Source organism: Delphinapterus leucas, chromosome 5 (assembly GCF_059928025.1).
Source record: "Delphinapterus leucas isolate spDelLeu-1000000601 "Yukka" chromosome 5, BTC_Dleu_Yukka2, whole genome shotgun sequence".
Lineage (NCBI taxonomy): Eukaryota > Metazoa > Chordata > Mammalia > Artiodactyla > Monodontidae > Delphinapterus > Delphinapterus leucas.
In genome coordinates, this window is record NC_143133.1 from 131,623,404 (window position 1) to 131,637,819 (window position 14,416).

At 41.9% G+C, this 14,416-nt stretch overlaps 1 protein-coding gene and 1 pseudogene across 1 annotated transcript; one reads left to right on the forward strand and one right to left on the reverse strand.

Annotated features, from left to right (window-relative positions):
- Positions 1 to 1,186: 1,186 nt before the first annotated feature.
- NPY5R (neuropeptide Y receptor Y5) lies at positions 1,187 to 3,256 on the reverse strand. Its single transcript, XM_022582177.2, has one exon. The coding sequence runs from the start codon at positions 2,651 to 2,653 to the stop codon at positions 1,283 to 1,285; it is 1,371 nt and encodes a 456-aa protein (XP_022437885.2). The 5' UTR covers positions 2,654 to 3,256; the 3' UTR covers positions 1,187 to 1,282.
- A 9,574-nt stretch (positions 3,257 to 12,830) lies between these two features.
- LOC149749242 (uncharacterized) lies at positions 12,831 to 13,569 on the forward strand (annotated as a pseudogene).
- The last annotated feature ends 847 nt before the right edge of the window (positions 13,570 to 14,416 follow it).

A 14,416-nucleotide genomic window follows, 5' to 3' on the forward strand; every position in this document is an offset into this window, starting at 1 on the left:
GCAGGAGTCAGCAGAGGACACGTGGGGACCAGCGCCATCTTCTGCTTCCCCTATGTGTAGGCCTTGCCTAGGGAAGCAGGAGAGGCCCGAAAAAAAGCCCCCGTAGAGAGTCTGGACTTTCAGTTGACTAAACAACAACCAGAGTTACCTACTATTTGAAAACTTAAACGGTTTCTTGTTTTGCTCAGTTGTTTTCCCTTATGAACAGGAATCCATATAGGAGACGGTTAAATCAGAGAAAGGAACTGAAGACAGCATTATTATTTTGCACATCTGAGCCTCATGTGAAAACATTCATTATTTTCAGGGACCTAGTTCTATAAAAAAAACTGGCTAAAACAAACAAAAAGCTCCAGTTGAAAAGACTGACCTCAATCTAGTAAGATAGCATATGAGACCTCAGTACTGAAATGGCATAAAGTATATTAATCATTCTACATCTTGGCCAAAAAAATTAACTAAACTTTTTTTCCCCCTGTAGACACTTCAAGTATTCTTTACAATTATTTAATACTTGGAAATATAGATACCATTTATATTTCAAATTTTAGAATATAAAAGATGTATATGAAACAATCTTTGTTTGATAGCTTAATGTCATGGTATAAGTCTAGAAAAGATTTAAAATCTATTTTTATTTGATAAATTAACCGTGTATTACTAGGATAGTGGGGAATAAATTGACAATTTGACCAATCATCAATAATAGGATATAAAAATTTTCCTTTAGAGGTTCTAAAACTGTACCCAATGTTGACATTTAATTTATGACTTAGGCATATATCTGTCACTTAGTTATGGTTTGCTGGTCATATTAAAGTTTTCTGTATTGTCAGAAACTAACTATTAAGAAATCTGTGAAGTAAAAATGAAGATTATTAGATGTTCCTCATACCTGAAATTAAATGTCTTAGGAGAAATGTTTTTGCTTATAATTTTGAACAAAAAATACTGAGATGGTTAAATATAACTTTTATTTTAAACAAGAACTTACAATTCATTGGTTTACAGGACAAGCTGAAATGGAAGGTAATATAACTACTCTTTAAAATGAAATTACAGATTGGATTGACAATGACTTTATACAACTAAATGAATTTATCATATTATAACATGTTAAAATTATCTTCCATATATTAGGAACTGATATCCAAATCCAGACTTCTTACACATAAATTAAATTCTGTAAGTTAACAAAATTTGTTGATTATACATATACAGTCACTGTGAATATATTTTAGATGATCCCCATACTTGTACTTTCCTTGGAAAACATTGAGAATTATGACATATGAAGACAGCGTATAAGGGACCTTAAGTCGGCTTTGATCCCATTATTAAGAAATCCATATAGAATTGGATTAAGACAGCAGGACATCATGCCTAGCAAGTGACAGATGCAATACACCAACTTGAAATGCCTGTTTGAAATCAGGCTATCGTTAAAATCGGTCACCACATGGAAAAGGTGCAGAGGCATCCAGCTCACTGCAAACACTAGTATCAAGATGGTCAGTCTGTAGAACACACTTCGAGATCTTTTTTTTAATCTCATGATAGAACAGTTTACTCTCATCTCATGAACATCTGAGTTTTCTTCCGGTTTCACCTCAAAGCAAGTGGGGACCCCTGGTATAAACTTATGGGATGAAGGGGGCTGACTTTTCCCAGAGCCCGAGTGTTCTGGAAGCCTTCTTGAGCGGTTCTCTGGAGGAGGTCTCGCCGGAGCAGGCAGCACGCATGCCGTCTTCTTGCTGTACCTCCTTCTGTACTTTCTGATGAATGAGTAACTCCATTTCCGGCTGCTGGAGACCCTCACCTGAGGCCCACTCTTTTTGGAAGGATGGAGAGTTAAGTTGATCATCTCATTTTCTTCTAGTTGGTTTTCTTGGTTGGACAATCCGCAGCTTATACTCCTGCAGACACTGGTATGACTTACAGTTAGACAAACTAAGGGCAGAATATACTGAACAAGCAATAAAGAGATAGTGAAAGCAATTCGGTATGCATCGGATGGCCATGACTCGACACATAAATACCTGCTGCTGAGCAACGCTGAACCAAATGTCTCCTGAAGTTCCACAAGGCTGTGAAACACTGGGAGGGGAGAACACATTGCAAAGCCTAGTGTCCAGACAGTAGCGATCAGGAAATAGCCATGGTTTGCTGTTAAATGATTAGATACAGGATGCTTTATCATATGATACCTGACGATGGCGATTGATATTAAAATTAAAGTGGAAACCAGCACTGTCACACATTGAAGGAAAGGCATAATATGACACATGACCCTGCCAAACATCCACTGATCCAGCAAGACAGAGGTCAGTGTGAAAGGCGAGCAAAACAGCACGACCAAGATATCGGAGAAGGCCAGATTCCCAATGAGGAAGTTGACCGTCGTCTTCTGATTTCGCTTCCTCATGAGAGCCATTAAAATAAGTAGATTCCCCATAAAACCAAGAAGACTTACAAAGGTATAGAGTCCAATCAGAAAATACTGCAAGTCATCGACACTGCTCTTATAGTCATCCCAGACTGGGAAATCAGAATTCCGAGCGGCAGCAGTATTGTTCTCTGCAGGAAGTGTCTTGTTATAATAATCCTTTAGCTCTGAAGCCATATTATTCTCCTGCTTGGAATAAAAAGACATTAGTTAGCAACTCGAAAAACAATTCCATGACTACTATAAATTAATCCATTGAGAAGGAAACATTATACCATTTGTTCCCATTACCTTATTCATTTACTAAAAAGTTTAGGGAAGTCTTTAACTGGCAACAAGTACAGAATAAATGTCAACCAATAACAATTACAGTAAGTGTAAATCTATCATCATTTCTATGGTGTGTCGACTCGTGTTAAAATAGCAGAACTTTTTTTTTTTAATTTATGTATAAATAATGTAAGGGACAGAAAAGACAAATGTGGATAAGAACTTCAAGATTATAATAGCTAATTAATATTGTTCTCCAGTCAAGGTACCTGATACATGTTGTAGTCATATAATCTTACCTTCAACATTCCTTCCTCTCTTACATCAATCAAGGTCATCATGTATACATATATCCCCTCCCTCTTGGGCCTCCCTCCCACCCCCCCATCCCACCCAACCAGGTCATCACAGAGCACCGAGCTGAGCTCCCTGTGCTATACAGCAGGTTCCCACTAGCTATCTAGTTTACACATGGAAGTGTATTTATGTCAAACCTAATCTCCCAATTCATCCCACTCTCCCCTTCCCCCTCTGTGTCCACATGTCTGTTCTCTACCTCTGTGTTTCGACTCCTGCCCTGCAAATAGGTTCATCTGTACTATTTTTCAAGATTCCACATATATGCGTTAAGACACAATATTTGTTTTTCTCTTTCTGACTTACTGACTTACAGCACCATTTATTAAAGAGGCTGTCTTTTCTCCGTTGTATATTCTTGCCTTCTTTGTCATAGATTAGGTGACCATAGGTGTGTGGGTTTATCTCTGGGCTTTCTATCCTGTACCATTGATCTATATTTCTGTTTTTGTGCCAGTACCATATTGTCTTGATTACTGTAGCTTTGCAGTATAGCCTGAAGCCGGGGAGCCTGATTCCTCCAGCTCCGTTTTTCTTTCTCAACACTGTTTTGCCTATTCGGGGTCTTTTGTGTTTCCACACAGATTGTAAAATTTTTTGTTCTAATTCTGTGAAAAATGCCACTGGTAATTTGATAGGGATTGCACTGAACCTGTAGATTGCTTTGGGTAGTATAGTCGTTTTCACAATATTGATTCTTCCATCCAGGAGCATGGTATCTATCTCCATCTGTTAGTGTCATCTTTGATTTGTGTCATCAGTGTTTTATAGCTTTCTGAGTACAGGTCTTTTGCTTCCTTAAGTAGGTTTATTCCCAGGTATTTTATTCTTTTTGCTGCAGTGGTAAATGGGAGTGTTTCCTTAATTTCTCTTTTTGATCTTTCACTGTTAGTGTATAGGAATGCAAGAGATTTCTGTGCATTAATTTTGTATTCCTGCAACCTTACCAAATTCATTGATTAGTTCTAGTAGTTTTCTGGTGACATCTTTAGGATCTTCTATGTATAGTATCATGTCATCAGCAAATAGTGACAGTTTTACTTCTTCTTTTCCAATTTGTATTCCTTTTATTTCTTTTTCTTCTCTGATTGCTGTGGCTAAGACTTCCAAAAGTATGTTGAATAATAGTGGCAAGAGTGGAAATTCTTGACTTGTTCCTTATCTTAGAGGAAATACTTTCAGTTTTTCATCGTTGAGAATGATGTTTGCTGTGGGTTTGTCATTTATGGCTTTTATTATGTTGAGGTAGGTTCCCTCTATGCCCACTTTCTGGAGAGTTTTTATCATAAATGTTTGTTGATTTCTGTCAAAAGCTTTTTCTGCATCTATTGAGATGAACATATGGTTTTTATTCTTTGTTTATGTGGTGTATCACATTGATTGATTTCTATATATTGAAGAATCCTTGCATCCCTGGGATAAATCCCACTTGATCATGATGTATGATCCTTTTAATGTGGTGTTGGAATTTGTTTGCTAGTATCTTGTTGAGGAAGTTTGCATCTATGTTCATCAGTGATATTGGCCTGTAATTTTCTTTTTTTTGTGATATCTTTGTCTGGTTTTGGTATCAGGGTGATGGTGGCCTTGTAGAACGAGTTTGAGAGTCTTCCTCCCTCTGCAATTTTTTGAAAGAGTTTGAGTAGGTTAGGTGTTATCTCTTCTCTAAATGTTTGATAGAATTTGCCTGTGAAGCCATCTGGTCCTTGACTTTTGTTTGTTGATTTTTAATTACAGTTTCACTTTCATTACTTGCGATCAGTCTGTTTGTATTTTCTAATTCTTCCTGGTTCAGTCTTGGAAAGTTGTACCTTTCCAAGAATTTGTCCATTTCTTCCAGACTGTCCACTTTATTGGCATGTAGTTGTAGTAGTAGCTCTTATGACCCTTTGTATTTCTGTGGTGTCAGTTGTAACTTCTCTTTTTTCATTTCTAATTTTATTGATTTGACTTCTCTCTTTTTTTTTCTTGATGATTCTGGCTAAAATTTTATCAATTATGGTTATCTTCTTGAAGAACCAACTTTTAGTTTTGTTGATCTTTGCTATTGTCTCTTCATTTCTATTTCATTTATTTCTGCTCTGATCTTTATGATTTCTTTCCTTCTACTAATTTTGCGTTTTTCCTTATCTCTTGTAACAGTCTTTATCTTAAAGTCTATTTTATCTGATATATTACTACTCCAGCTTTATTGTTATTTCCATTTGCATGGAATATTTTTTACCATCCCCTCACTTTCAGTCTGTATGTGTCCTTAGGTCTGAAGTGGGTCTTTTGTAGACAGCATATATATGGGTCTTGTTTTTGTACCCTTTCAGCCAGTCTATGTCTTTTGGTTGGAGCATTAAACGTTCTACATTGAAGATGATTATTGATATGTATGTCCCTATTACCGTTTTCTTAATTGATTTGTGTTTGTTTTTGTGGGTCTTTTTCTTCTTTTGTGTTTCCCACCTAGAGAAATTCCTTTAGCATTTGTTAAAAAGCTGGTTTGGTGGTGCTGAATTCTCCTAGCTTTTGCTTGTCTGTAAAGCTTTTGATTTCTCCATCAAATCTGAATGAGATGCATGCTGGTATAGTAATCTTGGTTGTAGATTTTCCCCTTTCATCACTTTAAATATATCCTGCCACTCCCTTCTGGCCTGAAGAGTTTTTGCTGAAAAATCAGCTGATAACCTTATGGGGATTCCCTTGTATGTTATTTGTTGCTTTTCCCTTGGTGTTTTTTATATATTTTCTTTGAATTTAAATTTTGTTAGTTTGATTAATATGTGTCTTGGTGTGTTTCTTCTAGGGTTTATCCTGTATGGGACTCTCTGCACTTCCTGGACTTGGGTGGCGATTTCCTTTCCCATGTTAGGGAAGTTTCGACTATAATCTCTTCAAATATTTTCTCAGACCCTTTCTCTTTCTCTTCTTCTTCTGGGACCCTTATAATTTGAATGTTGGTGCATTTAATGTTGTCCCAGAGGTCTCTGAGACTGTCCTCAATTCTTTCCATTCTTTTTTCTTTATTCTGCTCCTCTGCAGTTATTTCCACCATTCTACATTCCAGCTCACTTATTTGCTCTTCTCCCTCAGTTATTCTACTATTGATTCCTTCTAGTGTATTTTTCACTTCAGTTATTGTGTTGTTCATCACTTTTTGTTTGTTCTTTAGTTCTTCTAGGTCATTGTTAAACATTTCTTGTATTTTCTCAATGCGTGCCTCCATTCTATTTCCAAGATTTTGTATCATTTTTACTATCATTACTCCGAATTCTTTTTCAGGTAGGTTGCCTATTTCCTCTTCATTTATTTTTTCTTGTAGGTTTTTACCTTGCTCCTTTGTCTGTAACATATTTTTTTGTCGTTTCATTTTTTTTTTTTTTTGATGGGTAGGGCTGTATACCTGTCTTACTGGTTGTTTGGCCTGAAGCATGCAGCACTATAATTTGCAAGCAGTTGGGCAGAGCCCGGTTGGTGCTGATATGAGGACCTCTGGGAGACCTCAGTCTGATTAATATTCCCTGGGATCTGAGGTTCTCTGTTAGTCCAGCAGTTTGAACTCAGTGTTCCCATCACAGGAATTCAGGCCCTATCCTCGGCCTGGGAACCAAGCTACCACAAGTCGTGCAGCACAGCAAAAGAAAAGAAAAAAAAAAAGAAGCAGTACAATAACGAAGAATAAAAAATAAAATAAAATTAGGAAAATAAAAAATATATTAGGAAAAATAAAAATATAAGTGAAACAACTACACCAAGGTAAAACAGAACCACAACAGAAAAAAAAAGTGGGGGGAACAAGCCCAAAGGAGCAGAACAGTAACAAATTATAAAGAGTAAAATAAAATTAGAAAAATAAAAAACTTATCAGAAAAAATAAAAATATAAGCAAATTAACAAGGTAAAACAGAACCACAACCTAAAAAAAAAAAAATGGCTTGGGCTGTGTGGGGTGGAGCTTAGGCAGGGGCGGGGGTTAGGCAGAGATCAGTGCCCAGGCTCAGGACCTGGGCTGCTGGGAAAGGTGTGCCTTGGATTGTGGAGTTCCGAGGTAAGGCACTGGGCGGGGGGGTGCGGGGGCGGGGCTTAGGCTCAGTGTGGCGGGAGGGAGCCTCAGAGGGCAGAGGTTTAGTCCCGGGACCTCAGCAGGCTTTCCGGGGCCCAGGTGGGCAGGGGAAGCACTGGCCGCACTCCCTTCTGTTCCTCCGCTCTTCCAAGGGTCTCCCCCATCCCCGTTCATCCCCTGACTGTGGGTGGGCCCTTCTGGGCGTGGGAACCCCGTCCCGCCCCTAGTCGCCCCTCAGGGGCACCAATCCTGTCCATCCGGCCTTTACTTTTCCTCCCCGCTCCCTCCCACTCCCACAGGACCCACGCGGCTCGAGGGGTCCCAGTGGGCAGATCAGGCTCGGGACCTCAGCAAGCTCCCTGGGGCCCAAGTGGGCAGGGGGAACTGGCCGCATGCCCTTCCGATCTTCTGCCCTCCCGAGGGTCTCCCCTGTTCCCCTCTGGGCGTGGGAACCCCTCCCCTCCCCCAGCTGCCCCTCAAGGGTGCCGGTCCCATCCTGCCTCAAGTTCTCCTCCCCCCTCCCTCCCCACCTCATCCTACCCAGTCGCTCGGGGGTTCCTCCCGTCCCCTTAGGTGTCTGTGGTCCCCCACCAGGGCCTGGTAGGTGCCCTAGTTGTGTGGAGACATGAACTCTGCATCCCCTCAGTCCACTCTCTTGACTCTGCTGATATTACTTAGTTACTGGTATATATTAGAGATTTGACAGTATTGCCTAATGAAGTACACAACTGCCTATAATATATCAAGAAGAGGCAAAAGGAATGCTTTCTCTTCTTTAAAAAAAGCAAGCACTTCCAGTTTTTTTTTGTTTTCGGTACGCGGGCCTCTCACTGTTGTGGCCTCTCCCGTTGAGGCGGAGCACAGGCTCCGGACGCGCAGGCCCAGCGGCCATGGTTCATGGACCCAGCCGCTCCGCGGCATGTGGGATCTTCCCGAACCGAGGCACGAACCTGTGTCCCCTGCATCGGCAGGCAGACTCTCAACCACTGCGCCACCAGGGAAGCCCAGCACTTCCATTTTTTTAAACAAGAATATCCTACAGCATACTCAGGACAGCAACAGTTTGTTAATTCTGATGAGTATAGCTTGTTATAGAGATCCTGATATATATATATATATATAGCTTAAAAAGGCATTTTCACTACATATCAGTGTAGGTTTATCAACCTGTTTCTAGATCTATAGTTGGGTAATTATACTTAAAACTATAAAAATACATATATATTTAAATTAATAGTAAACCTTATTATCTTCAATTTATAAGGGAAGTAGAGGTCCTCGTCCAATAAATTTCCAAGTACAAAATGTTACTGTGTGCACACATTCATCGTAAATAACTTTAAGTTTATATATAGCAATTTTCAAATAGGATGACATAAGCATTTTTGTGCTATAAGAAAATTTAAAACTTCTATAACTGATTTTATATTGATTGAATTTCTGAAAGCTAATTATCAATACATTCCTTTGAAGATAAATGAATTCAAAAGCTCAGGATCTTATTAATTTATTCTTATGCTCTAACCAACAATTTACATTGATGTTGCCTCAAGTTGAAAAAGATAACTGGTACCAAACTGACTCACCAGGGTTACTGATTCATCCCACTCATCATATTCCCAGTCAATGGCCTTCCTGCTGCTCCCCTGGACAGCTCGGTGAGCTCCTAATCAGGGAAGCCCAGACTGGCTTTCTTGTCTCATTTCCTGAGATCCGATGACCCCCTGGCTCCATCTCGCTTGTTCATAACCCTCTTTACACTCATAATCTGTACAAGCTGTTTGTTACCATGATCCTTGTATACATATATATATCTTATTCTTCTCTGGACTCACTTTTTGGAAACAATCCTTTTTTGTTATACATCAGTAGTTACTGATTGCCTCCCCTACGACCAAGGCAAGGATAACATAGAAACTGGGCAGTCGATTCTATAATGGTTTTGTGCTTTCTTGGGACATGCAACTATCGGATGACATTCCCGAGAGTAAAATATTACTGTTCCCAATTTGTTTATTTTTTGTTTTGTTTTTGTTTTTGCGGTACGCGGGCCTCTCACTGTTATGGCCTCTCCGGCTGCGGAGCACAGGCTCCAGACGCGCAGGCTCAGCGGCCACGGCTCACGGGCCTAGTTGCTCCGCGGCATGTGGGATCTTCCAGGGCCGGGGCACGAACCTGTGTCCCCTGCATCGGCAGGTGGACTCTCAACCACTTCGCCACCAGAAATGCCCACTGTTCCCAATTTGAAGTAAGAGGATATGCAGCACAATTGGTAATAGAAAGAATGTGGTTTTGAGTCTAAAACTAAGAGTGCCTCCAATGCATGGTCAGTTCTCTCTGCTGGACTCTAATGGAGAGAAGGAAAAATGTTTTAATTATGTTCATAATTTTAATGATGCTTAATAGAGTATGTCGCACATAGTGGATGCTAAGTAAATATGTTACTTAATAATTTTAGAAAAGTAGTTTAATTTTTCTAACTTTAAAATAACAGAAATTAATCATCCTGGGAATATGGGCAAATTCAGGGTAAAGTATAACTATATATGTATATATATGGTTATATATATATATATGTGTGTGTATGTGTGTATGTCTGTACATATATACATATACTAGAACCACTGAAAGTAGACAAGGTTTCAGATGGTCCCAAAATGAAATGAAGAGTACCTACATAAACAATTGTGATGATTTACCACTTTACAATTTTAAATTACAAGCAGGCCTCATTTTATAGTTCTTCACTTTATTTCACTTACTGTGTTTTTTACCAATTGAAAGTTTGGGGCAATCCTGTGTAGAGCAAGTATATCAGCACCATTTTTCTAACGGCATTTGCTCACTTCATGTCTCTGTGTCACACTTCAGTAATTCTCTCGATATTTCAAATTTTTCATGATTATTTTATTTGTTATGTTGATATGTGATCAGTGATCTCTGATGTACTATTGTAATAGTTTGGGGCACCACAAACTTCCCCACGTAAGATGACAACTTAACCCGTAAACGTTGTGTGTGTTCTGACTGCTCCACTGACTGGCCATGCCCCCATCTCTCTCCCTCTCCTTGAGCCTCCCTGTTCCCCCCGCCTCGAGACAAACAATATTGCAGTCAGGCCAGTTGTTAATCCTACAATGGCCTCCTAAGTGTTCAAATGAAAGGAAGAGTTTCACATCTCTCACTTTAAATCAAAAGCTAGAAATGATTTAGCTCAGTAAGCAAGGCACGTCAGAAGCCGAGATAGGTTGAAAGCTAAGCCTCTTGCACCAAACAGTTAGCCAAGTTGTGAATGCAAAGGAACAGTTCTTGAAGGAAATTAAAAGTGCTACTCCAGTGAATACATGATAAGAAAGAGCAACAGCCTTATTGCTGATACGGAGGAAGTTTTAGTGGTCTGGATCAAAGATCAAACCAGTGACAACATTCCCTTAAGCCAAAGCCTCATCCAGAGCCAGAGCCCAACTCTCTTCAATTCTGTGAAGGCTGAGAGAGGTGAGGAAGCTGTAGAAGAAAAGTCTGACGCTAGCAGAGGTTCATGAGATTTAAGGAAAGAAGCCGTTTCCATAACAGAAAAGTGCAAGGTGAAGCAGCAAGGGCTGATATACAAGCTACATTAAGTTACCCAGAAACTCTAGCTAAGGTATTTCTGAAGGTGGATACACAAAAGAACGGATTTTCAATGTAGACTAAACAGTCTTATATTGGAAGATGCCATCTAGGACTTTCATAGCTAGAGAGGAGAAGTTGATACCTGGCTTCAAAGCTTCAAAGGACAGGCTGACCTTCTTGTTAGGGGCTAACGCAGCCAGTGACTTTACGTTGAGCCAAAGCTCATTTACTATTCCGAAAATCCTAGGGCCTTTAAGAATTATGCTCAATCTACTCTACCTGTGCTCTCTATATAGAACAACAAAGCCTGGATAATAGCACATCTATTGACAATAGGGTTTATTGAATATTTTAAGCTCACTGTTGAGACCTACTGCTCAGAAAAATGGATTCCTTTTCAAAATAGTACTGCTCGTTGACAGTGCACCTGGTCAACCACAAACTCTGATGAAGATGTAAGAGATTAATGTTGTTTTCTTGCCCGCTAACACAACATCCATTCTGCAGCCCATAGATCAAGGAGTAATTTTGACTTTCAAGTCTTAATATTTAAGAAACACATTTTTGTAAGGCTTGAGCTGCCATAGACAGCGATTCTTCTGAAGGATTTGGGCAAAGTCAATTGAAAAACTTCTGGAAAGGATTCACCATTCTAGATGCCATTAAGAATATTTGTGATTCATGAGAACAGGTCAACATATCAGCATGACCACAGGGTTGAAAGAAGTTGATTTCTACCCTCATGGATGACTTTGAGGGGTCAAGACTTCAGAGGAGGAAGGAACTGCAGATGTGGTGGAAACAGCAAGAGAACTAGAATTAGACATGGAGCCTGAAGATGGGACTGAACTGCTGCAATCTCATGATAAAATTTTAACGGGTGCGGAGTTGCTTCTTATGGATGAACTTAGTGGTTTCTTGAGATGGAATCTTCTCAAGAAGATCCATCTTGAGATGGTAGAAATGCTGTGAAGATTGCTGAAATGACAACAGAAGTTTAAGAAAAGGAGAAAAAGCAGGATTTCTTTCCTTCAACTTAGGCCTTCGCGTCCTTTTTTCCTGAAAAGTACAATAAGTAAGCCTATAATGGAAATGTAAAATCTCTTTAATAATGATCTGTTTTGCAACAAGTGTCATAATGAACGTTGTACAATTTTATGCAACATAAATATTTTATATATAATAAAAAATAATGTTAAATGTGAACTTCAGCTCAGCTCACTAGAGAAATTATGAAATAGAGAATGTTTTTTAAATGAAATATTATTTTAGAAGAAATCTGATATTGACTGTGTGAAACCTTTGTGGTGCCTAATTACGAGATTTCATTTTTCTCTTTTATATCTAGTTTTAACCCCTCTACCCTCAGAATTCCTAGGCTGAAACACCAAACTTTAATCCTCAGAGTAAAAGTGAAAAAAAAAAAATTCCTGGTTAAACTGTGGTGACTGTTTTTTAAAAAGCAATGTCTTGTAAAGACATTGTAACTTTGCTATATTGTAATTGTTTATAAAAATTGATCTGTATGTGACACCAACAGAAATGAAATCTCGTGAATAGACTTTAAGTATGTTGAATAGATAGTTCTTAAAAAAGAACTGCATGAACTCAGAGGACATTGAAGGATTGCGCGTATACATTTAAGTAAGGTCCCTTTGTTAGGCTCTTTACCTGCCTTATGTAAATGCACATCTTTCATCTCAAAAAAGATGCCAATCACACAAAAGAATAAAATCCATGTAATTATTTTCCCCTCCAGCAATGATAACATATCAACTATTGCCTACTTTGCTGTGATCCTGGAACAATGGCGAGATTCCACGTTCTAAAATATTCCCACGATTTATTTTTAAAGCCAGAAATACTGCTCCGCTCAGCTGATAAACACGCAGGCACAGCCACCCTCTCTTCCCATTTCTAACACTAGTTTCTCTTCCCTTGAGAAATCTGAAATTTAAAATTTCATTCGGGCTGCAAATTCCGCTGAGAGCGCCTTAGGCAATTTCCACGGTCTGTCATAAAGTCTCTGGGCTTCGATCCAACGCGGTCGTTCGGTCCCTTTAAAAGGTAACCGAAAGGTCCGCAAGCTCGGGGATGAATTCCCGGAGTCGGAAGTCGAGGCGCAGGGATGTGTCCCCGGAGCGCAGACCGGGGCGCGCTGCCTCGGGGTCCCGGGCATCAGCGGGCGGCGGGGCAGGTGCTCGACGCCCCGGGACCCCAGCCCCGGACGCCGCCGGGCCGCCGCGGGCTCGCCCTCCCCGGAGGCTGCGTCCTCCCCGCCCCGGCTCCGGCGGGACCCCCGACACTCTCCTCCGGCTCAGCTCCGCGCGCCCACCCGGGGAGCTCCTGCGCCGCAGGGAGCCCCGCCGGGTCCCTCCGCTCTCCCTCCGCGCCCCGAAGTCGCCCGGACCCCCGCTTCCAGCCCCGGCCCTTCCCGTACCTCGGGGCACCCCGGCTCCCGGGATCGCGGCCGCTCCTGCGCCCGGTGGCGGCGGGGACGGGGGCAGGGGGCGCCCGGGCACACGACTGCTCCCCGAGCCCGCCCAGGGCGCCCCCTACCTTCGCGTGGGCCGGGGAGAGGCGGCAGCCCCCAGCACCCCGTCTCCCGGGCCGGGCCCGCCGAGGCCGCGCAGGGAAGTCGGGGTCCGCGGCCGGCGTGGGCGCCCGGGGAAAGCCGCAAGGCCCAGGTTTTCTCTTTGTTCGAAAAATAATAATAAAAACCAAACCAAAGCAGCGCGCTGGTCTTTCTCGCACCTTCCGGAGGGCGGCGGGGGGCCGCCTGACCTGCAGGGACGCTGGGACGCGGGGTGGCGGAGGCGCTCGGGCTCAGTAGGCACGGGGTTCTGCGGGAGCCGCGGAGACCAGGCGTGGGCGTGGGGCCCGGGGCCCGGGAGGCTGGAGCGAGCCCACGCTTCCCAGGCTGCGCGTGGCAGCTAAAGAAGGCTGGGATGAAAAGAGTTGTCATAGGTTAAGAAAGTCCCAAGCAAAGAGAACTTGTCCTCCTTTTCTGCTCAACGTGATTTCCATCCCCAGGGCGTCCAAATCTGTATCGCGCAGGTTTGCCTTATTTTTAGTTATTAGTTGTCAGGTGCTTAATGCTTTTCTGTGTGTGTGAGTGTGTGTGTGTGTGTGTGTGTGTGTGTGTGTGTGTGTTTGCGTGCGCGCGCGCGCGCGCGCGATAGAGGGAGGCAGGGAGAGAGAAAAAAGAAGAGAGAAGAGGCAAGAGAGATTGGGATGAAACCGTGTACAAGCCCCTGGGTCCCTGTCTTTTGAAGTAAAAGGCTTTTGCTTTAGTCTCTGGAGCCTCCCTTGAATCTCTAAAGGCTGCTCCAGAGTTAATGATTGGGAACGTGAACATGCAGAAACAAAGAACAGCTGTTGGGTGGAGAAACTCGTGACAATTTAGACCATAAACCAGCCACAGCAAAATCACCGAACTCCCAGTTTCCTGAAAGATACAGATAAAGGCTCCGCACACATTCCTCAGTTGTTTTTACAGGAAGCAGATCCCCAGATGAAAACTGCTGAGCACAAGCCCTTAGACCCTAGACCGGTTGAAACCAGAAGGTTGATGATGCTTGAAACCTCACCTTGGTGCTAACCAATCCAAGAACTGTGCATGAGCTGAGCATACACCCTGCCGCCCCCTCCTTCACACTGCGTTGAAACCCCTTCCCCGA

What these genes read in the sequence shown, in the direction of transcription:
- NPY5R (XM_022582177.2), bottom strand. Translation starts at nt 2,653, where the DNA reads ATGTCTTTTTATTCCAAGCAGGAGAATAATATGGCTTCAGAGCTAAAG.